Source organism: Urocampus carinirostris, chromosome 17 (assembly GCF_059441175.1).
Source record: "Urocampus carinirostris isolate Australia breed hairy pipefish chromosome 17, RoL_Ucar_1.0, whole genome shotgun sequence".
Classification (NCBI taxonomy): Eukaryota; Metazoa; Chordata; class Actinopteri; order Syngnathiformes; family Syngnathidae; genus Urocampus; species Urocampus carinirostris.
In genome coordinates, this window is record NC_142365.1 from 30624165 (window position 1) to 30650701 (window position 26537).

Sequence of the window (26537 nt, forward strand, 5' to 3'; positions counted from 1 at the left end):
TTAATTGTATCTCTATAGTGTTTTTTTTCTTTTCAAAATGAAGGCAAAAATATATTAGGTCCCTGTCTTCAAGCACTAAATTTTTAATATCGTTTTGCAATCATTTTGAAGTAGTTTTGTAGTAATTCTGTACTAGTATTTTTGTTGTAGATACACAAATAAATGACCCATCTTGTTTTATTCTGTTTCTTTTCTATATCTGTTTTTAAACACTAAATTTTATATTTAGTTTTGTTGTAATTGTGGAGTAGTTTTGTAGTATTTAATTAGTAGAATTTTTGTTGTAGATAAAATGCATCACCTTGTTTTCATGAATATTCCTGTCTTTGGCTGGTTGCCTTTAGACACATTCTGATTATTGCTATCTGCTATTGCAGGGGTCGGGAACCTATGGCTCGCGAGCCATATATGGCTCTTTCTATGAGAACCTGAGGTTCAGAGACAAATTTGATTGCATGCAAACTTTCTCCATCTCGTTCAAAATATGAGCGATTAACCCTGATTGGATACACGCAAGGCCAAACCAGAGATGGATTCCAATGCAGTACTTTGCAGAATATATAGGCCACGTTTTTCACTACAATTTACAGTCAAGGTATCACAAAAAAAAATATAAAAGCTCACTATATAATCTGTGTTCAGTGTTCAGATACCTTATGATGAATCCACAGAACAAACTCCGGAAAGAGAACTTAAAGTTATTTGATTGGGTGAGTGGGAGGGATGGGTGGAGCTATGCAAAAAGTGCAAGCACTCCCTCCCATCTCTCGCCCTACGCCGTCTGCGCCAAAGGTAAGCACATCAGGCTCCCTGTTTGCAAGATGTTGTGACGTTTTTACAAAATAACTGCTTGCATCTGGTTTTGAAACCAATATGTATGAAAAAAAAGGGTCAAAATGAGTTTAACCGATCTTGAGTAATTGCAAGAAAGAGGCGTTTAAAGTGGTATGTTTGTTGATTTTGGGACACGGGCTCTGGCATTATTCTCTTTTCATAATTCTTATCAAATCATCAAAAATAAATGTGCCTAAGACTAAGCTTTTGTCTGGGCGCGGGTTAAGCAATTTAGTAAATTTGTCTCATAATATATGGTGTGGCTCTTTCCCAACATAAAATTAATATATTTTGCTTTTATGGCTCTTTGAGTCACAAAGGTTCCCAACCCCTGTGCTATTGGGTGTACATGAACGCCTCGTCAAACATGCAGTAGTTTCTGCAGCTGCTTGTGAACCGCACTAGCTTGAAGTTCTAGTGATGGGAATTCCGTTTCTTTTTAGAGAACAGGCTCTTTCGGCTCGGCTCACTAAAAAGGGTCGGGTTTTTTCGACTCACAAATGGGTCTTCAGTTTTGGGTTTACAGTTTTTAGGTACCTCTGGAGTATGTAGAACCAATCCTAGCATATGCATGAATAAATTTTTTTTATAAACACAAATACCTGCAAATTTAATCCATATAAATAAATTATCACATAAATAAATCACATAATAAATACCTCAATATATTTATGCATGCTATCATATATTTTGTCGTATTTTGTGTCCTGTATTATGTCATGTTATTGGGCAAAACGGGTTGATAGCCGGAGCGGGAGATCAGAGCGTGGTCGGTGGAAAAAAAGAGGTCAAAAGCTCAAGACGAAGGGGAAATCAGGAGCAGACGAGTAGGATACGGATGAAGACGGGAGCCAGAGTCAAAGTGCTTGCCTTACATATGCGGAGGTTTGCTGAAGGACTATCAAGGACAGACTGGAGTACTGAGTTTGAGTGGGAGGGGAATCAATCAGGCAATGAGCAGCAGCTGGCGCCAAACGAGCGGGCACAGGTGAGCGCAATGAGTAACCATGACATTAATGAATAGATTGAGAACTATACATTTAGCCCCCAAAATTAACAAAACACACTTTTAAATTGTTAATAATATTTATCTATCAAAAGATTTATTAAAATCCCGTTTTAAAATTGAAGATAGTTAGGGTCTGGAATACTTCCCACCACCAGAGGGCCCCAACTTGTGTTTTGAACTGGGAACAGTTGCATCCAATTAATAGATCTGACAGCGCTGTTTCCTGCCGATCAGAACGCAAGGCAGATGACCGCCCTGCCCCTTTTTGTACCACATACAATACATGGCATGATAGCCGCTTTACCATCTCAACATGGCATAGGATTGATGGGAACCGAAACAAAGTTATTTGTTCTACAGTTATTACACTGCTGTTGGGTAGGTTAGTTGTCAGCGAGAGAAGTTTGTAAGTTACTGCGGCCGCTTTACATGCACTTTCTTTGAGTATGTCAATGCGCCCTCGTTAGCATACCTCGTTAGTACATGACAAAAACAAATACAAGCGAAGGTGGCGTTTCGGAATTTAAGTAAAACTTTTAAATCAGGGGTCGGCAACCTATGACACGCGTGAGGGGTTAACCAGTGGCACCGAGCGAACTTTTTTAAATTTGAAGGTGCATTTACCTGAAATTTAGACATTTTCAGTTGAGCACCGTGTCATTTAGAAGCTTTACTTGAAAAGCGCTATATAAATGCAGACCATGGACCATTTACAATTTAGGTTAGCGCCCCTCCGTGTGTCAGCGCGTGTTTGCGCCGCACCTCGCAAAGGAGAGCTCCGAGTCTTAACCCAGCCAACAAAACACACGCGCGCGATAAATAAACGAATCGTGACGGCTCCTCGAGCGAAAACATCTCGTTCTTTCCAGCCAGCGTGGACAGATGACTGGGGCTTTGTGCAAAAAAATGACCATGCTGTTTTGTGCATTATGCCTTGAGAGCGTTGTACCTCGCGCATCAAGTGTTAAACGTCATTACGGGACAAAACATGAACATGAATTCAAGGCGGAGACATTAAAACGTGCTGTGTTCAGGTAGCAAACAAACACAGACCCTAAATACCTTTGTCGCTGCTAAAAACCCCACCACTGAAGCTATCTAACAAATTGCTCACTGAATAGTAAAGCACGGAAAACCATTGACTGATGGTGAATATTTTAAAGAAGCGTGTGTGTGCGCACGCGCATAGCCTTCTGCATTGCTGCTGTTATTTCAAGTTTTGATATTTTCTGCAACAAGATATCATTGATGAAAGGTATACTGTAGTAGCTGACCATATTACTTGTTTTTTGATTGTAGTTTATAGTTGATGAAGAATGGTTGATTCTGGTTAATTCTTGTGGTAAAAAGTTGAAGTCAGAATGGTAACAGGCCTTTCCACATGTTGTTCACATTCATATTTTAGTTAATTGATGAACAAGAATCGTGGAAGATAAATAGGTCAGTTATACCAGTGTTTTTCAACCAGTGTGCCGGGGCACACTAGTGTGCCGTGAGACCTTGTCTAGTGTGCCGCTGGAATTTTATGTTTCAAAAAAATCAGGCCATTATTCAGTATTTTTGCACTCTTCAGATGAGGTACTGTAATAGTCATCCATATCAGTAGGTGGCAGTAGATTTTTAATGTACTTTTTATGTACTAATTATCTGGTAGCACAGTACATTTAATAACTTAATTTGTTTAACAAAGCGGTTTAAGATTGCACTGTAAAAAATAAAAACATAAAACACATCATTCTTTTTTATTTTAAGTACCATGTTCTTCTTTCTATATAGTAATTATCTCCTTAAGAGGTAGTAGAGTAAAATATTTGACATAACTTCATTTTCAAACTTTTTCGACGGACGGTGTGCCACAGAACCTTTTTTTAAATTAAAGTGTACCTTGGTTCAAAAAGGCTTGAAAAACACTGAGTTATAAGATTAAAATGTCTACCTATGTTGTAAATTTGGATTGGTTTAAAATGACAGCTCTGTTGGATATTAAAAAAATGTTGTGCGAGTCATTAATTCTGCTGTGGCACACTGATTTACAAGGAAATTTGAAAGTGGCACTCCGCACCAAAAAGGTTGCTTACTCCTGTTGTAAATTATGGGATCGATAGGATGTGCAGTTTGTTATCCGGTGTATTGGGTTTGTGATGCTCGTGATGAAGTTTCCATATGTTCCTCGCCGGAGCCTTGGAACGGGTGATAGCACCACTTGTTTTTTGAATTTGATGTACTGCGTCACTTATTTGTATATCCTCTATATACTATTATTTATCACAAATCTGAATCTATTTGTATGTGTGGTATGGGGCTTCCGACTTTCTCGTTGGTTGCCTATATTTTGCATCCACCCTTAAAAGGCGTCTTTGGACACCTTGATGCCATAATTATAACTCCGTATGTAATAATTGGGAACCTTTTCTACTGTATTTTGGGATACGTTTTCATAATAAGGAAGAATTGATACCGCCGTTCTAATGGGAATTGTGACTAATGAGTCGCTCGCTGTTGTTTGGGCCACTCTACTTGCTCCGCGTTTAATACATGGATACTGTAACTATGGTGGGCGTGCCTTTGCACTTTGCGTTTGATACATGGATACTGTAACTAAGGTGGGCGTGCCTTAGCACTCTTTGTCAGATTATCACACCTGTGCTCAATCATCCTAAACCCTTTAAAAAGACATTTAAGTTCATCAAACTCTTTTAGATCATTTTGAGTTCTTCTGTCTTCCTCAGTTTCATTTTCATCACCATGCCAGGTTTGTCGTTTTCTGGTTTCTTTGTTACTTTCATCCTCGCATTTTCCATTTCCAGTTTCGGTCGTTGATTCTAGTTTGTTTTTTGTTTCTAGTTTCCTGTTTGGGCATTTTATTACTCATTTAGTACCCATTTGTTTGGTATTTTGGTCCGGATTTTTTTTCATAAATACTGTCCTTGTTTTGAGCACCTATGCCTGCAGTTCCTGCTTCCCCCACATGGGTTCATCATCATCATCATTATCATTACCATCTGCTCATTTTGCAAAATTGATATTGAAACCACCGACCATATGTTCCTTTCATGTCCAAATTTACAAGAGTTCTGTCAGAATGTTCAGCTCTGGTTTACTTATGCCATCTCCACTTTTCCTACTAACTTGACTAGAGATCATGTAACAATTGGACTCAGGAGAAGAATAATGAAAACACAATCAATCTTATCCTATGTACAGTATCATTTTACATCCACACAAAAAACAGTGTAAACCTGTTTTTCGAAATTTTGTAAGTGAATGTTTTCTTTTGATTGAATCTCTGAGTTTGATGAACACTCTCAGTGTCAAATGGATATTAATATACTTAAGACTACTTTAAACATGTCATCATTTTTATTTTTACTTTATTTTATGTATTTTCTTTTTTCTCTGTATTTCTACAGCACCTTATGTTCTCTTAAATCGTTAACGCTGTATTGTTTTTTGACTTTTCTATGCCAATTTTGCTTGTATTTTGAATGCTCAATAAAAATACACCCATTCAGTATGGCAACCTTACTTGAGTTACCCGGGTGTAGATTTCTGACAGGAACTTGCATTTCCTTTCTCTGGTCGTTCACTTCAAGGAGCTAGCTCATAGAGCCGTGTCGTTGGCGAACGACTCATCACTTCAGCGCTTCCCCCTTAGGTCCCGCAAGAACATGAGACGCACACTTATGAGCAATAACCACACCCCCTCCCCCCTTCTCACCACACCCCCACACAGTTATGATTGTTGTTGACGCGTTGGGTGGATTCCTGCCTGTCACGTGACAACCCTTTAGCATCTTTTCTTTTTTGCAAACTCAGCAATAGGAGCCGTTGCAAGACATGAGCTTCAGCATATGAAATGCTCCGGCAAAGGGAAGTTGGCACAACTATCATTGGCCCCAATTTTTTTGCAAAGCACTATTTCCGGTGTTTTTCAGGAGATGTGTTTCACAATTAGCTTTTTGTCCTTATGTGTAGTGTATTCTTGTGTTTTATAGTTTTTTTTTTTCACTAAAAGGCAATGTTTTTAATAGTCTAAAGTTGCTTAATATAAAAAAGTTTAAATGAGTTAAAAGTTCATGGCAAATCGTTCAAAAGTTCAGTGAAAAAAATACATTTAGTATAATTTACTAGAAAAATGGGATTTTCAAAAACGTAGTAATTTATTTTGTGCAAAATATTACTATTGTCAGTATTATACTGAAAAAAAGGGAACCCCTTCTTATTCCCTGCTGCCCCTCCCCTTTTTTTCATATCATTTTTACTTTTCTTTTTTTATTCACCTTTTTCCTAGCTTTTTTTATTGTTGTTTTTTTATTTTTCCTCTTTCCATGATTATTTTTCTGCTTGCTTTCTTCTTCTTTCTTAGTCCCTTTTCCCATTTATCCTTTTTATTTCATTTTTCCTCTTTTAAGTATTTTTTAGCTCGCTTTCTTCCTCTTCTTTCTCTTTGTCTATTTTTCTTGTTTATTCTTTAGATTTTTTCCTAGCGTTTAACTTACTTTTTCAAACTACATTATTTTTTTCTTATTTTGTCTCTCCTTTAATACTTTTCCTTTTTTCTTCTTCTTCTTTTGTTTCTTTTCCCCTGAGCTTTCTCTATTTTCTGGATGTTTCCTCTTTTTCTTATTTTTTTCCTGCTTCTTTCTTCTTATTCCTTTAATTCTTTTTCCTTGCTTGATTTTTTTATTATATTTTTTTCCTTTTTTATTTTGTTTCTTCTTCCTTTTGTTAGCCTTAACACCGCCCCACCCCCTGTTTGTCAGACTGCTCTCACCACTACATCCGGTTTTCTTTGGGTGGGCAGAACGTGTCTGTAGGTGCCTCACCCTGGTAACGCCCCTGTCAGCTCTTATGAAACAGGACAGTCACTCAACTCGCACGCGATGAATTGTCAAGCGTCCCGCCCTGGGTTTTTTGATTAGTGGAGGCAGCTTCGGGTTCTGGGTCATATGGGTTACATATGGGTTACATATGGGTTACGGGGCGTTGACTACTTTAAATGGCAGTCTTTATGGAAATGAGTACTAAGTGATATGCTTTGTCTTATGTTTTCTGCCCCAACTCACCGACAAAACATTCAGCGATCGCCATGAAGAGCTACCCGGAGTTTGTCGCCTTCTTGGGACAGTTCGGACGCTTCCAGCAGGTCGTCTTCTTCCTACTGTGCGTCAGCATCGTCCCTAACGGATTCGGTGCGTTCACGCTCGTTTTTTTAGCCGATACGCCGACGCACCATTGCCGAGTGCCCGATGAAAATCTGACGGAAGATTGGCGCGATGCCATCATCCCCATTGAGGTGAGTACAGCGCAAAGGTTTCTCTTCCGGGAACTCGATAGTCACCAGTACTTGCACCCCATAAAGTCGTTCAATCGCTCCAAACACATCGCTGTTTGTAACCGAACTGATCAAAACGGCTTGGCTTTTGTCAGTAAACACTTAAAAACTACACCGAGACCAACTTGTCGTGGTTAACGTGTAAAGTCAGGGTTTTGCTTATGAAGTTTGCTGGCAGGTTACGCGCGTGCACAGATCAACTGAACATTAAACTAGAAAATCGGCATACCTGTCAACCTGTACGGTTTTGCTGTACAAAGTACTTTTGTTATGTATTTTACGACGTACGAAAAAAATCTGTAAGGAAAAACGCAAATTTGTCAATTATGGGTACCACCCGGTATACACCGACTATCTCGAAACGGCAAATCAATCAAGTCAAACGAGTTCGCCGGGGAAGTCTCTATTTCGGTATCGTTTTTTTTTAGTTGTAAACGAAGGGAGCGGTTTGATGTAATCAAAGGAATTAATTAATTAACCAGAGCTTAAGAGATTTAGTTTTACTCATCACAGTACTCCCTCTTTTTAGAGAACCGGCTTTTTCGGCTCAACTCATTAAAGAGAGCCAGCTCTCAAGCACATACCTGTCAACCTCCACGGCTCCATGCCCGTACAATCTGTCGTATTTACACATACAAAATAATCTTATGCCATATACATATTTTTTTTTTCCGGAATGGTGCATGATGAGAAATCCCCAGGCGGAGGGCGCATGTGCACGTTAGCATCAAACCAATCGCTTTGTTTGCAACAAAAAAAATTAAACCGAAATGGAGGCTTCCGCAGCGAACTATTTTTACTTGATTGATTTGCCATTTCACGATAGTCTGTGTATACCGGATGGTACCCATCGTTGACAATTTTGCATTTTTCCGTACAGATTTCCTTGTACGTCGTACTCGTCTTAAAATGCATAAAAAATGTACTTTGTACGGCAAAATCGTACAGGTTCACAGGTATGCAAATGGCTCACTTGCGTTGATGCATTATATTACGAATTATTATGTTGTATAAAGAAGTTAAGAAAAAAAGGAAGTATAAAAGGAGAAAAAGAAAAAAGACAGGTTTGTGGTTATCCCTTTAATCAGTATATTACCAACAATTAATGCAGAAAATGAATTCATAATTTGAATCAGAAAATGTATTATTCTACTTAATTGTATTTGCATCTATTTTTTTCCTTCTACAGTGAACGTCCAAGCTACTTAATTTTTGAACTTTTTTTATAATAAACCTCATTCATGTCGACCAACTCAGGATCGCACAACAAAATGTTTATAACAATATCAGGTGTATCGACATTTCGTTCTGTGTACATTGTTACAAAGAATGACAATACAAAGGAAATTATTATTATTATTATTATTATAACGAAACACCTGTACAATATAACATGTTAAACTACATAAATAAAGACGTTTGAAAAAAAAATATGGTGTAAGATGATTTTGTATTTTGTAAGGGAAAATACGACAGTTTGTAAGGGCATGGAGCCGTGGAGGTTGACAGGTATGAATCGGTGTCAAGTACTTGGGCCAATCCCATTCCTCTCACTTGGTCCTGAGAACCCTCCAGTGAGGTCCCTCCTTAGGGAAGTCCCCTCAAGTGAGAGGAGTGCAAAGTGAAGATTGTCTCCTAAGAAATTGGACGGGACTTGCAAGGTTCCACCCCAGTCCAGTAGATGAGTAGATGGCCGTAATACGAATTGGCTGTAGACCTCAGTGACGTATTGGCCTACGTCACATGTAAACACCTTGAGTCTCAACCTGTGGTGTGTCAGTTGGAGAGTCCGTGCAATGTTAAAAATGCCCTCTACAGCTGTATTATTACCGATTGCCTGGAAGCTCATCACCTTTTCCGTGTCTCCAATCAATGGAGGAGAAATGCGCGATATTGAAGACTGCTTCGGCGCTATGTAGCACTGATTCATCTTTACAAGGTACGTCCACTCATTAAAAAAAATGACCCGTTCGGTCAAATACAGTAAGGGTTAACGTACAACGCATATTCACATAATACCCTATGTTTGTGTAGACATAAATGACAACCTACTTATTCGTATCTTAATGCCATTTTATGACATATAGTAGGGGTCTTTAATGTGTGACACGATGAAAAGTAAACAAACAGTCCACCTGACCCTTAAGCTGACATGATTATCACCAAACTTCCCTGTAGGACCCAAACACCTTAGTTCATAAGGAATTTAATTTAAAAGAGTTGTCATTGGATATAAAAAAAGACAATTTCTACATTTTTTCATGATGCATACCTCACAGTAAAAGCTGTCTTTTTCTTTTCTATGCCCACATTTATCTCCAAATTGTTTATCTTATCTGTTGTGTTCCAGTGTGGCCATCCCATAAGCATGGACAGGTTGGACAGGAATGTTCCCATCCTGTGCTTATGGTTCGATGTGGAATCAGAACTCATTCAGGACTTAAGGTTGAGCAAGAAGGTCATGTGGGCCCTGCAGGAGCTGCTGAAGAGGGAACAGGACCATGGCTGGAGGTCCTGATCTACGTGTATTGGCTGGCCCACGGTCTGTCCTACCGTGTGGTGTCACGGGTCTTCAGTGTTCCCAGGTCCACCGTACACAGAATTGTCCTTAGTTAATAGGGAATAAATTGCCCAAAAGCCATGTTTCAGGCTCTGGAAGTCAGACCCACATTTGCATCCTGTGCTTTTCTGCATTACTATTCAATAAACGTCTTTAATTTGAGTAACACCTTGGTGGTTTATTTCATAAGGATGTGAGATACTGTGTGTGAATTGTGTGACTGTTGGACAGAAAACAACTACAAATCACTCTAGGTTAAATAATAGTTCACTTTCAGAAAAACAAACTCGCATTGGGCCGAAATACATAATAGTAAATAAATAATGTGTCACAAAATGTAACAAAAAAATACCAATACTTCCATGAAAGTGGAAAACACAAACTGGAACTTCATTGAATTCTTAATAAAATAAAACATTTTCCTATTAAGGGAAACATTGCAGAGATGTCACTGTTCTGGAAATTTGTCCACGAGCTTCCCAAAAAGGATCAGGAACCGCTCAGTTTTGGCCTTAATTTCCTCGTGCCTTTTTTTCACTCTGGCAGACTCTTCTTTCAAAAAGTCAAGGAGTGTATTGTGCTTCCTTTTTTTTCTGGGTGATTTGGGGTTTGGCGCCGGATTGGAAGATGTCGACGACGTGCCCGGTGGTGTGGATGGTGTGGTAGCTGTGATGGTGGCCAGCTCTTCCACGTGACGTTCTACAGTGGCCTTTAGGTTGGATGGAAAAAACAATAATTACTTAATGCTGGTGTATTGTACAAAAACAACTGTGTATAGGATGCTGAACAAGTTGATGTGAGACAGGAAATTATAGGATGTGTTCTGGATAATTATTTGATAGTGAATAGATACACAAACCTGACATGTTATTCTTATGGCTGTAAGAGCCTTCTATTGGCCAGCATCAAATATGCTTTAGAATTGTCTCCATATTTGGAAAACATTTTGAGAAGGTAATTAGTTCATTTAATATGTGTTTACAGAAAAGGCAGTGGACTATGTGATAGTTATTAGTTTCATCTTTATTTCCACGTGAAATTCGGAGACATTACTCATGATGCATGATGAAAACTAATGCATTCTGATCTTGCATGAAAGAATCATATTGTAAATAAAACACGACACCTGAAATTGTGTGCAGTAAACAAGCGCATATATCCAGAACGTTATTGTGACTATGCTGCTTTAGCGAATGGCCATATACAGGTAGATGTAAAAGCACGACTCGTTTAAGATAAAAACAGGGATAGGCTGAACCGTGATTTTCTGCAGTTATCCAACTCTACGGTTTTGAGTGTGAAGAGTTTCTTGCGACTCCCTCGGTAGATTTGTGCACTGTGTAAAGTAGCGATTTTGCAATGTTCATGTTTTAACGCGAAAATACGATTTTCTATTGCATTTACGTCTAACTAAGATATCTTGATATATTTCGTTGCAAATACATGCGTAGTTGTGGAAAACTACTTACATTTGTGCGGTTCCTTTCCAGCCATGTTTGTTGATATTGAGAATTCGCAAAGCCTTCTGAGTAGTCACTTTGCTCCAAGTGCGGTACCGACCTCTCTCGATCTGAAGTGGTTATGTCATGGGTTGAGGACACTTCTCCCTCGGTCTTGAGAGTATTGGGACACATCCCATTTTCACGTGAACGCGCAAAACCGAGTGACTAGGGCAAAAAGCGAGTGAAAGTGAGAAGAATGGAACGCAGCCCTTGATTTCAATCGATCAAGTATGGAATTGTTTTGCATTCGTATGTTCCAGATGAGGGGTGTGCAAACTACTAATATATATATATATTTATCTATATATATAATGTCATCATTATATTTTTGCTCATCCTGTCCGTTATTACTCAAAACAGAGTTTCTAAAATTCTATAATTTGGGGGCTGTTTGGTTGAAATTTGGGGGTACTTGAGCACCCACAAAAATAGGCTGGTTACGCCCATGAGTTGAAGTTTCTGAATTTAAGGGCTCCACAGGGCCTTCTGCCTGAAAGTGTGCACAAAAAAAAAACAAATTTACAGAGATACATGGCGTTAATAGGTAATTCAATGGCGTTAATTGGTTTGTTCAATCTTGAGAGCTTGCAAACAAACACTTAGCTAAGATACTCCATATCCATTTTGTCTCTGGACTTGAAGATCTCCTTCTCAATTTCTGGGTACTGTCCAAAACGTTTTCTTTTTTTCTCCAGAAAGAGAATCTGACGAATAAAATGTGTTTTATTTTATAGTTGTAAATTTGGCTCCTATGGGTGTACGTACGATAGGGAGAGTATATCCAGGAGGAGAATTTCAGCGTCTGCGTATTTAGTGCTTGAGAATAAGACGGCGCTCTTATACCTGTATATAGCTGTAAATTAGTCAAAATTAAACATGCCCAGCCTTAAGACAATGCCGCTGGCATATCGAGGGTTGTGTATGACAACGTGAGTGATGCAGAGGTATTCAGCAATAACAGAACACTGCAAGTCATGGTCTGCATTTAAGTGGTGGAATAACGCAGTAATGCACCATGTAGTAATGACAGTAGTGTTACAAAATATTTATAATGCGTTACAGTACTCGTTAAATAATAATCACGTTCCAGGTGGTGTCTGTAACTTCAAAATATTGTACTTGCTGACACCATCTTCTGGTTGAAATCATCATTGCAGCCTTCCAATTTTGTGACTTTTTTAGACACGCTGTTATAAATTATTTTCCTTTTTATCTTTTTGGGGGTTTGGGTTGGCATTTGGATAGCCTTTTTCTTACTTTCACAATTTTCATCCCAGAACAAAAGAAAACTGCGAGCACGCGCTTGAAGTTGCTCACTTCTTCCGCCTACACCCCCCGCTCCACCTCCTTTTCTCCAGCGTAATGCACTCTGTGGCGGGAACACCAAAGGGGAAAGTCAGATATAAGCAGATATGGGCTGTGGACAGAATATATATGATGGCTCTTTAAAGTCAGTTGAGCATTGTTAACACTTACTTGCTAGAGAAAAAAAAAATCTACTTTCAACTTTTGAACAACACCGCAAACAATACACCCCACCTTTAAATCTTAAATAAAAACAAAAGTGATCTTATGTGCTTTTGTAAAGGCACTTTTGGCAGAAGTGAATATTGCATTTTTGAGCTGATTTTAAATCCTGATATTATCAGGAGACAGGAACATGAATACCCCAGCGTGATTGGTCAGCTTCTTTGTAATCTTTAAGTATTTCTTTATTTGACAAAGTTCCTGAGAATATCTTCTAAATGAAAGATACCAGTATAAGTTCTATGTGTTCATTTGTACGGGCAGGTGGTGAAAGGCAAAGAGTTGCGCAGCAGTTGTTTCAGGTACCGCCTCGACATAGTCCAGAACCTGTCGGACCAGGGCTACACCCCGAGGCTGGACGTTAACTTGACCTCCTTAGAAGTAGAGACGTGCAAGGATGGCTGGATCTACAGCAAAGATGTCTACGAATCCACCATTGTCACCGAGGTGATTGTGCAATGTTCACGATCTACATATCCCTGAACCCAGGGGTCTCCAATGTTTCTTTCTTTCTTTCCTTCTTTCTTTTTCTATCTGTCTTTCTTTCTTTACTTCTTTCTGTTTCTTTCTGTCTTTCTTTCTTTCCTTCTTTCTTTATTTCTTCCTTCTCATTTTTTTTATTTTTTTTTTATTTTGGGGGGGTAACCTTATCACCAAGATCGCAGATAACCATTTCAGCTCCTAGATGAGCCTCATGTTGTATAAAATAAATACACTTTTTTTTTACCTGCAAGTATTTGGAAAAATGCGTGTTTACATGATGCTTCCTGTATTTTTGCTTATCAGTCAAAGCAATGTTGTTTTTAAAATGAACAAAGTTTTTTTCTAACCACTAGGAGACGCTAAATAACATACATCGTCCCTTTATAAAGCATTAAACTAATACTTATTGTTGCAGACAAACTGTTTTCTATTGATTATATAACTGGTTTAGCTGTTTGATATTGAGCATATCTTATTTTCACAAACAGCGTACAAAGGCTTTGTTGTGGGTCTAATCAATATTTTTTATCTAACTGTATAAGCCAATATATAATGCTTCAAAGCCCTCGCAAAATTTTAAACTTAGACACTAACTGTTAAGTTGAAAGTTTAGAAGACACTCAAAATAAGGAGAGAAGACATAATTTAAATTTAAATTTACAGAGAGAACAGGAGGGTGAGTATTTAAATAAGACATTATAACCGGTTCTAAAGGCCTCTAACCCCTGTTTATAAAATCTCAGGTTACATAAGCAGATCCGCTCTAAAGGGTGTGAAAATAGAAGAACAGCAACATGATTGGACAATGATGATAATAACAGTTCATAATAGTCAAAATAACGACCAACAGTGCGCAAATATAGTCAAAAAACCGAACTAGCATCCTATGCAATGTCCTTTGTAAGTGTTCAATATTACAATCAGAATAAAATTATCACTAACCCAGGAAACCCATGAATGCAGCTAAGACAAGTCGCTAGCAAAAAAAACAATTTCCAACTCAGAATGGCGTCTATCTTCCAGTTCGACCTGGTATGCGATGACCAATGGAAGAAGCCGTTCACCACAACCGTTTTCTTTGTGGGCATCTTATGCGGTTCCTTCTTCGCTGGGCAGCTCTCAGACAAGTAAGACGCCAATTGGTGTTTGTTCGGAGTCTTGCGTACAGGAAATAATGTGTTTTTCCGCAACAGATTAGGGAGGAAGCCCATCCTTTTTGCCACTTTGGCCCTTCAGACCATCTTCACCTTCATTCAAGTCTTTTCTGTGTCCTGGTCCATGTTCACCGTCCTGCTTGTCATCAATGGATTGGGACAAATGTCCAACTACATGGCGGCATTAGTACTAGGTTCGTACTGCAAACATATAATATATTTCAGTATCAATGACAAAAAAATAATTGAAGAAACATTGATTCCGTAATAAAAGCCACTACTTTTTTGCTACATTTTAAAAGCTGTGGCTTACAGTACGATGCGGCCTATTCCTTTCCTTTTTTTTTCTGCCAGAGGCCACAAATTGTGCTAACTTTGGATGTGCGCCTAGCAGCTGGCTTAGAACTGGTGTGAAGCTACTGTTTACTTAAAACAAAGCTTTGTGAGAGCACGCGGAGGGTGATGACGCAATGTTATTTCTCCCAAGTGCTCTGAATGTCAAAATGAAGAAATTCAATGAAACACGAGGGAATGGCAGGAGTGAATATGACTCCTTTGGGTAGCCAATTGCCTTATCTTCTAAATAGTGATGTGCATGAATGGATAAACAAGATTCTTACTGTCCCTATGGAGTAAGATCGCAATCTTTCCAGGCTCAGCCGCGAAATGTCTATTATAGAAAAGTAACATGTTGTGCCGCAATTAAGACACTCATTTGCGGAGGGCAGCTGTCAATCTGAATCAACTAGCGCAGCTGTCAATATTATTTAAATTTCCATTCAGATATAGGTAGGAGGATGACAAAAACATTCTTAAAACAAAACTCAATGCACTGTAATGACTAAAATTCAGAAGTCTGTCCAATCACATCAGCCTGTACACTTGCTGTGCCAAGCGACTTATCTTAAGCTCTCCCATCCCTTGCGCACATGACAAAGTAATATAAGGGTGACCCGGTATTGCTACTAATACATAAGAATGAATGAATGAAAATTTTATTTCGAACATAAAAATAAAAACAGGACAAAAACAATGAGTCAACAACGAAATAATGTCCCACAAAATGTTCGAAAAGGGGTAGTCAGAAGCAGATGCTTATTTTTCCTACCCCTTTATCTTCCCTATTAAATACATTTTATAGATAGCTCCCTCTTGTGTACAATACAACAAAATCTCATGGATATACTTATTACATAGGTCAGATATCAATAATTATAAGTTACAATAAACACATATTTTATACACTAATCTTCGCAATACCCATCCCTCAACGTCATAATGCGCATAATGTCACTGCGGCACCAGTGATAATATCAATAAAAATAAACACAATATTTATAACAGTTCTGATGTGATAATAGCACAATAACAACAAGTTAGCCATGGTTTGAAGTGCAGTATTTCCAGTCTCCCTCATATCCCATTTTCTTCATCTCTGTATTTCGCCAGTAATGCTTTTTTGTATTTAAATTTGAACACATGGATATTTGGACATTGTTTGATTTCATTTTGCAAATTATTCCAAAGTCTGACTCCACACACAGACACACACATACTTCTCCTGGTGGTTCTCACCTTTGGGATTTTGAATTCACCACAGCCCCTCAAGTTATAATTTCCCTCTTTCCGAGTGAATAATCTTTGTATGTTTTCTGGCACTATGTTTTTGTTGACTTTAAATAACAGTTGTGAAGTGAAAAATTTTATTAAATCATCCAGTTTCAATAAATTGGACTGCATGAATAAAATATTGGTATGATCCCGATATCCTACCCTGTGTATGGTTCTTATTGCACGTTTTTGAAGGATAAAAAGGGGCTGTAGTGAACTTTTGTAATTATTTCCCCAGACTTCTGCACCATATGTTAAATATGGCAGAACGAGAGAACAATATAATAAATACAATGCATTATAATGTAAAAGAACTTTGGTTTTATTAATTATTGAAATGCTTTTAGATACCTTTGTTTGTATGTGTCTGATGTGTGTTTTCCAACTTAGTTTATTGTCTATTATGACCCCTAAAAACTTAATTTCTGATACAATGTCTATTGTGACACCATCCATTTTTACTTCTAAATTTTGATTTGCCTTACGATTACCAAAGAATATTACTTTGGTTTTATTTAAATTTAAAGATAATTTATTTATATCCATCCATACTTTTAGGTTAATTAGTTCACGATTAATACAGGTTACCAAATCCATATAGTTATCATTTGAATAGAAAATGTTAGTGTCATCTGCAAATACTACTATTTTCAATAGTTTTGAAACATTAAAAATATCGTTAATATATAAATTAAATAGCTTTGGTCCCAGGATAGAACCCTGTGGTACTCCACAACAGATGTCCAAATATTCAGATGAAAACTCTCCCATTTTTACATATTGCTTCCTCCCCGTCAAATAACTTTGAATCCATTTCAAAGCCACTCCCCTGATGCCATATCTTTCCAGTTTTTTTAATAGTATATTATGATTAATGGTATCAAATGCTTTTTTTAAGTCAATAAATACCCCGACTGCGTATCTCTTCTTTTCTATACTGTGGGTGATTTCTTCTACTGCATCAATAATTGCCATTGTTGCTGATCTGTTTGCTCTAAAACCATATTGACTTTCATTAATCAATTTATGTTTATCTACAAATTGTTCCAGTCTATTATTGTAAAGTCTCTCTAATATTTTAGAGAACTGAGGAAGCAGAGATACCGGTCTATAGTTTGTAAAAATGTGCTTGTTCCCATTTTTGTATATTGGTATAACTTTTGCTATTTTCATTTGATTTGGAAATGTGCCTGTTAGAAATGATAGATTACAGATGTAGGTCAATGGTTTCACAATGCTGTTTATAATTTGCTTAATTAGTACCATATCGATGTCAAAACAATCCATAGACGTTTTGTTTTTACAGTTGTTAACCACGTCTAAGATTTCTGATTCCGTAACCCCAGATAAAAACATGGTCTTGGAGTTCATTTTTATTAGTGACTCAAATTGTTTACCACTGCACTCTGGGATATTTGCAGCAAGCTCTGGTCCAACATTTACAAAATAACTATTGAAATTCTCCACAACTTGATTTAAATTATAATTTTCACTGTTCTTATCAATAAAATAGTTTGGATATGCATTGCTTACATTCTTTCCTTTTATTATACTATTTAATATATCCCAAATACCTTTGATATTACTTTTGTTATGATGTAATAAATTGGTATAGTATAATTTCTTGCTTGCTCTTAATATTCCTGTCAATTTGTTTTTATACGTTTTATACCGGGTTTCGGCTTCCTTAGTTCTTAGTTTAATAAATTTTCTATATAAGTAGTTTTTTTTCTTACAAGCATTATGTAAACCCTTAGTTATCCATGGATGATTTACAGATTTATTCTTAATATTAATTTGTCTCATTGGGCAATTTTTGTTGTACTTGTTGGTGAATATTTCCAAAAATATGTCAAACGCACCATCCACATCATCTGTACCATATATAGCATTCCAGTTTTGTTTAACTAAGTCATCATACAGTGATATAATAGTCGCTTCAGTTCTAACTCGTTTGTAAACATAATCCTTAATTGATTCTTGTCTAGTAACCTTTTCATCATATACTGTAAATACTGGTAGGTGATCAGAAATATCACAAACCAGTAACCCGCTGACATTTGTAAATTCCATATTATTTGTAAATATATTGTCAATGAGTGTTGCACTGTGTGAAGTGAGTCTACTAGGCCTTAATATAGTTGGGTACAAACTCATACTGTACATCATATTAATATAGTCATCAATGTTTTTATGGTTGTTTGGATTCATTAGATCGATGTTGAAATCTCCACAAATGAATAGTGTTTTGGCGCTTATTGTTGAATATGTTTTTTCAGCCCAGTTTGTGAAGGTTTCCAGATTTGAGCCCGGTGTTCTATACACACAACTGACTATGATATTTTTCCTTTTTTCATTTATAATTTCTATTGTAATACATTCAAGTAAATCGTCAATGACAAATGACATGTTTTGTAATATTTTCGATTTTAATCTTTTGTGCACATATATAGCTACTCCACCTCCTATTTTGTTAGTTCTATTTACATAGTTCAGATTATAATTATTTAATTCAAAATTTACACCCCTTCCCTCACTGAACCACGTTTCAGAAACTGCAATAACACTAAACGGGTTCTCAAATTGTTGTAAGTACTCAGTGATGTCATTAAGAAAATATGAGAGCCGATATGAGCAACTATCTTCGGAGGAGTACATAATATTTATCAAGCTGAGAGTTATCAGACTGATCACAGCCTAATATAACGTCACACTTTCTGGGGAGACAGGAAAAATAAACCTGATAATTACACTAAAATATTCAATCAGCCGACAGAATTTATTGGAAAGTTTCCAAACATTTATATATAATTATTTCTCTCGCACTCAAGTTAATCAGTTAATATTACCTGCTGCCCTAGTTGATTGAGATTGATGGCTGCGGACACAGCATGCAAATGAGTGTCTCAATTACGAAACAATGTGTTACTTTTCTGTACTAGACATTTCCCCTCTGATTTTTTTAGAGTCTTAAAAATGCATGTGAATAAGTTCCTTTATATGGCTGTTTAAGCCCGCTGCTTAAAATCTGGTGCGGAGGTTTCTTCCTTAAATTATTTAATTTGGCTTTAAATCGGGTGCGCTCTGTAGTCCAAAATTTATGGTACTCCATGGTCCCCACCCTCAGGCGCAGAGATCCTGACAGATAACGCACGTCTGCTGTACTCTTCGTTGGGGACCTGCTCCGGTTTTGCTGTCGGTTACATGATCCTGCCAGTGGTTGCTTACTTCCTGAGGGATTGGAAATCTCTCCTACTGGCCTTGTCCCTGCCCTGCCTAGTCGTAGTCCCGTTCTGGTGGTCAGTTTTTCCTATGATAACAAGAGCTGCGATTCTACTGCCCGGTTCGGGTGTGCCTGACTTGGACTTGTGTGCAGGTTCATCCCCGAGTCTCCGCGCTGGCTCCTTTGCCAGGGGAGAGTAGAAGAGGCCGAAGCCATCATCAGAAAGGCAGCCAGGATGAACAAAGTGAAAGCACCTGAAATCATCTTTGAAGACTACTTAATTGTAATTGAAATAATAACATGGATTTTTAGTAATGAATAGCAGAACTATGCTTTTGGTTGATTATGTCGATTGTTGTGTTTTGTTGTAGTTGAGCAAGTCCAAAGAGTCGGAATCCAAAGAACCGCACAGCATCCTGGACTTGGTGGGCAATGTGGAAATCGGATTCATGACAATGATTCTCTGCTATGTGGCGTGAGTACACTATCAATTTGTATTGTAAAGTCTAGTTGCTGGTAGATTGGATAATTTGACATATTGATCGATTCATATTTCTATTATAGAGATAAAACATTCATGACATTGAACTCATTTTTCTTTCTTGTTACTAAGACATGAATTGCATTTTTGATCAGACTTTATGTTTTTGTTTTCTTTTATTTCTTTGCTGAGTTTTTGGTAAAAAAGAAAAACTAATTTGTAATGCAAAAAAAGAGTCATTTTGTTCTTACATTTAACAAAATATAGCCTCGTTGATCAGATGTTTTTGTATTGTTTGACGAAATGAAAATTTGCGACCCGAGTGAGGATAAGTGGTTCAGGAAAAAAATGAATGAATAAAAAATTCAAAATATATGTGTGTATTATTAAGTGCCTCCTTGTGGTAAGATTTCTTTTACATTTGATTTAGAAATAAGCAATAATACTTGAACTACCATATAAGCGTGCATAATATAGTTGTAGGTCAAGAGATTTTTCGGATACCCTTAAAAAACAAAAACCTGGGCAAGACTGAGCAAAAAAGTAAACAGAAAAATTGTTCACTTGAGTTTCTGTAGTTTTTTTTTTTCTATTACTTTTTAGCATTTCATTTCTGTTGCACTGCCTAATACAATAATACATCACTTAATATACCTAAAATGTACGTATAACCAAAGAGAAGATATTTATCTTGTAACATAAAATTGTATTTTTATTGAAAACATTAATCATATTAACCCAGTAAGTACATTGAAACACTTATTTAAATGTTCTATTTACTGATTTGAATAGATTATTTTAAGTGCTCTAAATATATTTATAATTTATTCTTTTCTTTACCTTGATAAGTATTTGTTTCTAATTAACCACAATTTTTTTCATCCTAAAATTTATTCCAAAATATGAAATCATTTTGGTAATTTAAAAAAAAATATGGAAAACGCATAACTATGTTTAAATCCAAACAATTGTATTTTTTACGCATTGGAGAATTGAAAAAAATTAATTAAATAAAAAAAAATGACATTGCCTTTTCTAAAAGACGTATACAAATTTATGGGTAATTAAAAAACTTATATATATATATATATATATATATATATATATACATATAGCTCTTTATTGCAAACATTGTATTCATGCACGTAATAAAAAAGACAAAAATGAAGATACATCTTTTTAGAGTATTAACAACGATAGGCATAACTCCTTAGGAGGGATGTGCGTTTCACATCCAGACCTCCAGTATTGCTATGTCTGCATCAATTCAACCCCTAAATAACTATGACATTGCAGTTACAGCCGCAACACGTATAAAACAACATCAATAACAACATCATAAAATATTATTTAGGAATATAGCCATTTTTCACCTTATTATTTGTAAACAAAATCCATCTTCCTTTCTTTTTTCAAGAAACATTCAATTACTCTGCTGCACAGATTTTCCATAGTTATCAGTTCCAGTAAGAAGTTCTTTTCTATCGCCATCAAAGCTAATGCTGTGTTAGCGAAAAATCCAGACTTTAAACCTGGGGTTATGGAGGTAGGGTTTCAAAAATGGGGCCAAAAAGGACTGATGTTGATTACCCAAGTATTGGAAGCACAGACAATGAAATCATTCGAACAACTCCAACAAGAATTTGACCTACCCAGAAATGATTTTTACAAATATTTGCAACTAAGGCATTACCTCCAGAAACACGAGGAATGGGGGAAAATATGTAAGGAGCCAACTAAGGTAGAGGAATTATTAATATCATATACAAAAGGACAATCAATAAAGGGGGTTATATCAAAACTATATAAAGCCCTGAGAATGGATCTCAGTAATGAGGACATGGCAGTTAAGGAAAAATGGGAACAAGAAACTAATGTAGCGATAAAAGACAACGAATGGGAAAAAACATTGAAAGAGGGACACAAAATAACCAACAGCCCGACATGGAGGGAGTTTGAATGGAAAGTAAAAATGCGATTCTTCTATACACCCTCTATCACTTCAAAATATAAAAATACTTCAAATCTATGCTGGCGTAACTGTGGGGGGGTCGGTGACTTTACGCATATTTTCTGGAATTGCCCTGTAATATTAAATTTTTGGAGAAGTATCCAGAGAGAAATAAAATTAATCACGGGCTGGGAGTTGCGGTTGGACCCAAAGGCTTACGTAATAGGAATTTTGCCAGAAGAATTACTATCTGGTCAACAGAAATATATACCAAGGGTAATGCTTCTGGTAGCAAAGAAAATGATCACAGTGTCCTGGCTGAAACCACAACCTCCTGACATAAAACAATGGAGAGACAAATTAAAGCAAATGTACATTATGGAAAAAATCACTGCAAGACTTCAACTGAAACTTGACCAATTTGAGAAAAGATGGAAGCCTATCACACAAATTTTACTTGATGTCTAAACACCTCCCCCTATTTATTATGTGTGTATTTTTCTTTTTTTTTTTTTTTTTTTTTTTTTTTTTTTTTCTTTGGGTGTATATTTTGATTTATTAATTTTATATATATATATATATATATATATATATATATATATATATATATATTTCTTTTTGTATGGATTTATTGTATGAGCATTTATTCTTCTTTTCTATTAATAGCATTTTTTGTTCTTTGTTGTTCCTTCTGTTATTTATGAATGTGTCAAGTGTATATATTTTGTGTTGATGTAAGATGGGGGAATCAAACCTCTGTCAAAATCGGTGTGAGAAATAAAAAGTAAAAAAAAAAAAAAAAGCTAATGCTGTTAATCGAGCCTGTCCTCTCGTATTTCTGGCATAAATTTTTGTTCAGTTTAGGTCTTAAAACGTCCGTTCAACCGAAGAAGTGGACACAGGGATATTTTTCTTCACCTTTCTTGACCGCTGACATTTGCTTTGACGTTTTTATTTGGTTAAACCAACAGCTTTCACACTTACTTTTTTAGCTTTGTAGCTAGCTATCTTTGTACATTTTTAGCTAGTTAGCAAGCTATCTACCTAGCTTTTTACATTTTTTGCATGCTATGGAGCTAACATTTTATCGTTTTTTACTCTTTTGGCTAGCTATCTAGCTCCAAATAGCTTTTTACCTACATATGAACTTTAGATTACAATATTATTATCATTTATATAATCATATTTGGCATTTGGATTCTATGTAAAACAAGTTACACGTTTAATTTTCCCATATTTTGCTTAACATATTTCCCTGCCTCCAAAAATATTTTATATAGCTGATGTTATGTTTTACTAGTTATTTTGTTGTTGTTGTGCTCTGTACAGCCTTTTGAGACTTTTTGTGATAAAGGGAAATACGAATAATTATGTCTTGACTGGACTTGACTTATGTTATGCCTCGGAGCCTGCAGTGATTGTGAAGGCCTCTGGGCGCATTACTGACCTTGGCAACAAGTAATGGCTGACATGCAATTGGTTAAATGCTTAAATATGACAGCACACATCTAGAAGCAGTGTAACCAAGAGGAAAGAAATCTAAGAAAGCTGAAGGACAATCTGGAATTATTTAATAAGTATCCATGGACAAAATATAATTAACATCACATGATTCAGATTTTTTTAGGCCAGCAGAGAAGGCCTTGCAGGCCTACTACTGCATAATTCATTACCAAATCAACACAACACAAGGCAGTATGATCACACATTCAACAAAAAGCGTACTTGACACAAATATATATATATATATATATATATATATATATATATATATATATATATATATATATATATATACTGGACTGTCTCAGAAAATTAGAATATTGTGATAAAGTTCTTTATTTTCTGTAATGCAATTAAAAAAACAAAAATGTCATACATTCTGGATTCATTACACATCAACTGAACTATTTCAAGCCTTTTATTATTTTAATATTGTCTGAATTTGGCTTACAGCTTAAGAAAACTCAAAAATCCTATCTCAAAATATTAGAATATCATGAAAAAGTATACAAGTAGGCTATTCAACTAATCACCTGAATCATCTAATTAACTCGAAACACCTTGCGAGGGTTTCCTGAGCCTTAAAAACACTCAGCTTGGTTCAGTAAACTAAATCACTGCTGATCTGACTGCTGTCCAGAGGACCATCATTGATACCCTCCATCAGGAGGGTAAGACACAAAAAGAAATTTCTCAAAGAGCAGGCTGTTCACAGAGTGCAGTTTCAAAGCATATCCACAAAAAGTCTGTTGGAAGGGAAAAATGTGGCCGGAAACGCTGCACAACCAAGAGAGATGACCGCAGCCTTAACAAAATTGTGAAGAAGAGCCGCTTCCATAATTTGAGGGAGCTTCAAAGACAGTGGGCTGAAGCTGGAGTCCAGGTATCAAAAGCCACAGTTCACAGACGTGTCTGGGAAATGGGCTACAATAGCCGTATTCCCATGGTCAAGCCACTTCTGAACTCAAGACAGCGGAAGAAGCGTCTGACTTGGGCTATGGAGAAGAAGCACTGGACAGTTGCAGAGTGGTCCAAAGTCCTCTTTTCAGACGAAAGCAAGTTTTGCATTTCATTTGGAAGTCAAGGCGCGAGTCTGGAGAAAAGGCTGGAGAAGAGCAAAATCCAAGTTGCTTGAAATCCAGTGTGAAGTTCCCACAGTCAGCAATGGTTTGGGGAGCCATGTCAGCTGCTGGTGTTGGTCCACTGTGTTTCATCAAGTCCAGAGTAAATGCAACTGTGTACCAAGAGATTTTAGAGCACTATGCATTATGCATTATGTGTAGCACTATTTAGTTAATCTATATAACATGCTAAAGTGGGCATTTGCACGTCACACTGGGTATTTGTATATTGTTTTCTTTTGGCTTTATTATTGTATTGTTCTCAGCTCAGGGATGCTGCTGGAAATGTGAATTTCCCTTAGGGGATGAATAAAGTATCTATCTATCTATCTATCTATCTATCTATCTATCTATCTATCTACTACATGCTTCCATCTGCTGAAAAGCTCTATGGAGATGAGTATTTCATTTTCCAGCATGATCTGGCACCTGCCCACAGTGCCAAAACCACCAGTAACTGGTGCACTGACCATGGCATCACTGTCCTTGATTGGCCTGCTAATTCCCCTGACCTGAACCCCATCGAGAATTTGTGGGGTATAGTTAAGAAGAAGATGAAAGACACCAGACCTACAAATGCAAATGAGCTTAAGGCCGCTACCGAAGCATCCTGGGCATCAATAACACCTCAGCAATGCCACAGGCTGATTGCCTCCATGCCACGCCGGATTGATGCAGTAATCCGTGCAAAAGGATTCCCAACCAAGTACTGAGTGCATCAATGGACATTTTCAAATGTTTGATTTAGTTTTGCTGTTATAAAGTTATTTTTTTACTTGGTCTGAAGAAGTATTCTAATATTTTGAGATGGGATTTTTGAGTTTTTTTCAGCTGTAAGCCAAAATCAGCAATATTCAAATAATAAAAGGCTTTAAATAGTTCAGTTGATGTGTAATGAATCCAGAATGTATGACATTTTTGTTTTTTTAATTGCATTACAGAAAATAAAGAACTTTATCACAATATTCTAATTTTCTGAGACAGTCCAGTATATATAGTTTGCCCTATACTGTCTTACTTTTTCACCAATCATGTAATTTCCCCGTTCAATTCAAATAACATAATATGAAAAGGTGTCACATATACAGGAAGAAGGACTGGTTGGTGCAATAAGCCATCTTGTGAAAATACCATCTACAAAAGTACTCAGGTGTCATCTGGGTGACTGCAGACTTGCATTGCCTTTAGTACGAGTCTTGAGGGAAAGATCGGCTAAGACAGTATGTAAAGTTTTGAAATATTTCACATGTGTACGAGATAAAGAACAAAGAGCACAAAAACACAAATAGACTTTGTTTTACAAAGACACATCTACTGTTAACTAAACATAGTTTAGGGCTTATGTAATTTGATATAACGGTAGCTTATCATCGCTTGTAGTTAAAAAGACTTGTGGTCATACCCTTTAAATTTATTTAATTGTAACATCATACAGAAAGCTCAAGTATTTTCAACCGACTTGCCGAATGCTTCAAATGACAGGTCACATAAAACACAGCTGCTAAATGCCTCATCCTATTTTACAGCTCAACAACTGTACATCCTTGTTCGTTCACCGTCACATTGTTCTGCTATTGTCACAAATAGATTTGGAGTTAAAATACCACACCTCAAAAAGTGTTTGTTTTTTCCTCCTGCATTGGTTGATGGCAGTATTCATCTAGATCACGGGTCTCCAACCTTTTTCAGGCAACAAGCTACTTTTTGTTACTAATTAATGCAAAGGGAACCCAGTTTCATATGCATTTCTGAATAAGCAACTTGGGAAGATGGCTTGCTAAAAAATGTAAATTCATACTTTTGTCTAATACATGAATAGATTCTCATTATATTCTTTTAATTAATTGCAGTGTCTGAAACTCATGACAAAAAGTTACCAGACACCATGGCAGACAACTCTGAATAGTTGCCTGCACAGCCATAAAGTTGCCTGCCCCATTTTTCACAACTTGAAACAAAATAAGACGACTAATCGCCAAAAAGCCAATATTGCAAAGTATTAAGGATTGATAATCATAATATATAACAGAACAACACTTTAAAGTTTATCATAAATCTACTTATAACATTTATTGCATATATAAGTCATCTGTTTTACATCTGCCATCAGTATGAACCTGTACTCATCTTCATTCATGCGATGTTTGTGTTGCGTCGTCTGCTACAAGCCACGTGAACTCCTCTTTCCACGATGCTTTTAATGTACGTTTACGTTTTGTAGTGTCATAAATTTTGTTAGCTTC

At 36.7% G+C, this 26537-nt stretch overlaps 1 protein-coding gene across 1 annotated transcript in view; it reads left to right on the plus strand.

Annotated features, from left to right (window-relative positions):
- The first annotated feature begins 6661 nt into the window (after window positions 1-6661).
- LOC148349774 (solute carrier family 22 member 4-like) overlaps window positions 6662-26537 on the plus strand; it is a 35558-nt gene continuing 15682 nt past the window's right edge. Inside the window, exons 1-7 of the mRNA XM_088320634.1 lie at window positions 6662-7139; window positions 13032-13214; window positions 14274-14377; window positions 14444-14598; window positions 19143-19314; window positions 19392-19521; window positions 19610-19713. Of these exons, the coding sequence (XP_088176760.1) occupies window positions 6933-7139; window positions 13032-13214; window positions 14274-14377; window positions 14444-14598; window positions 19143-19314; window positions 19392-19521; window positions 19610-19713 (1055 nt within the window). The 5' untranslated portion in view covers window positions 6662-6932. The remainder of the gene's footprint in view (window positions 7140-13031; window positions 13215-14273; window positions 14378-14443; window positions 14599-19142; window positions 19315-19391; window positions 19522-19609; window positions 19714-26537) is intronic.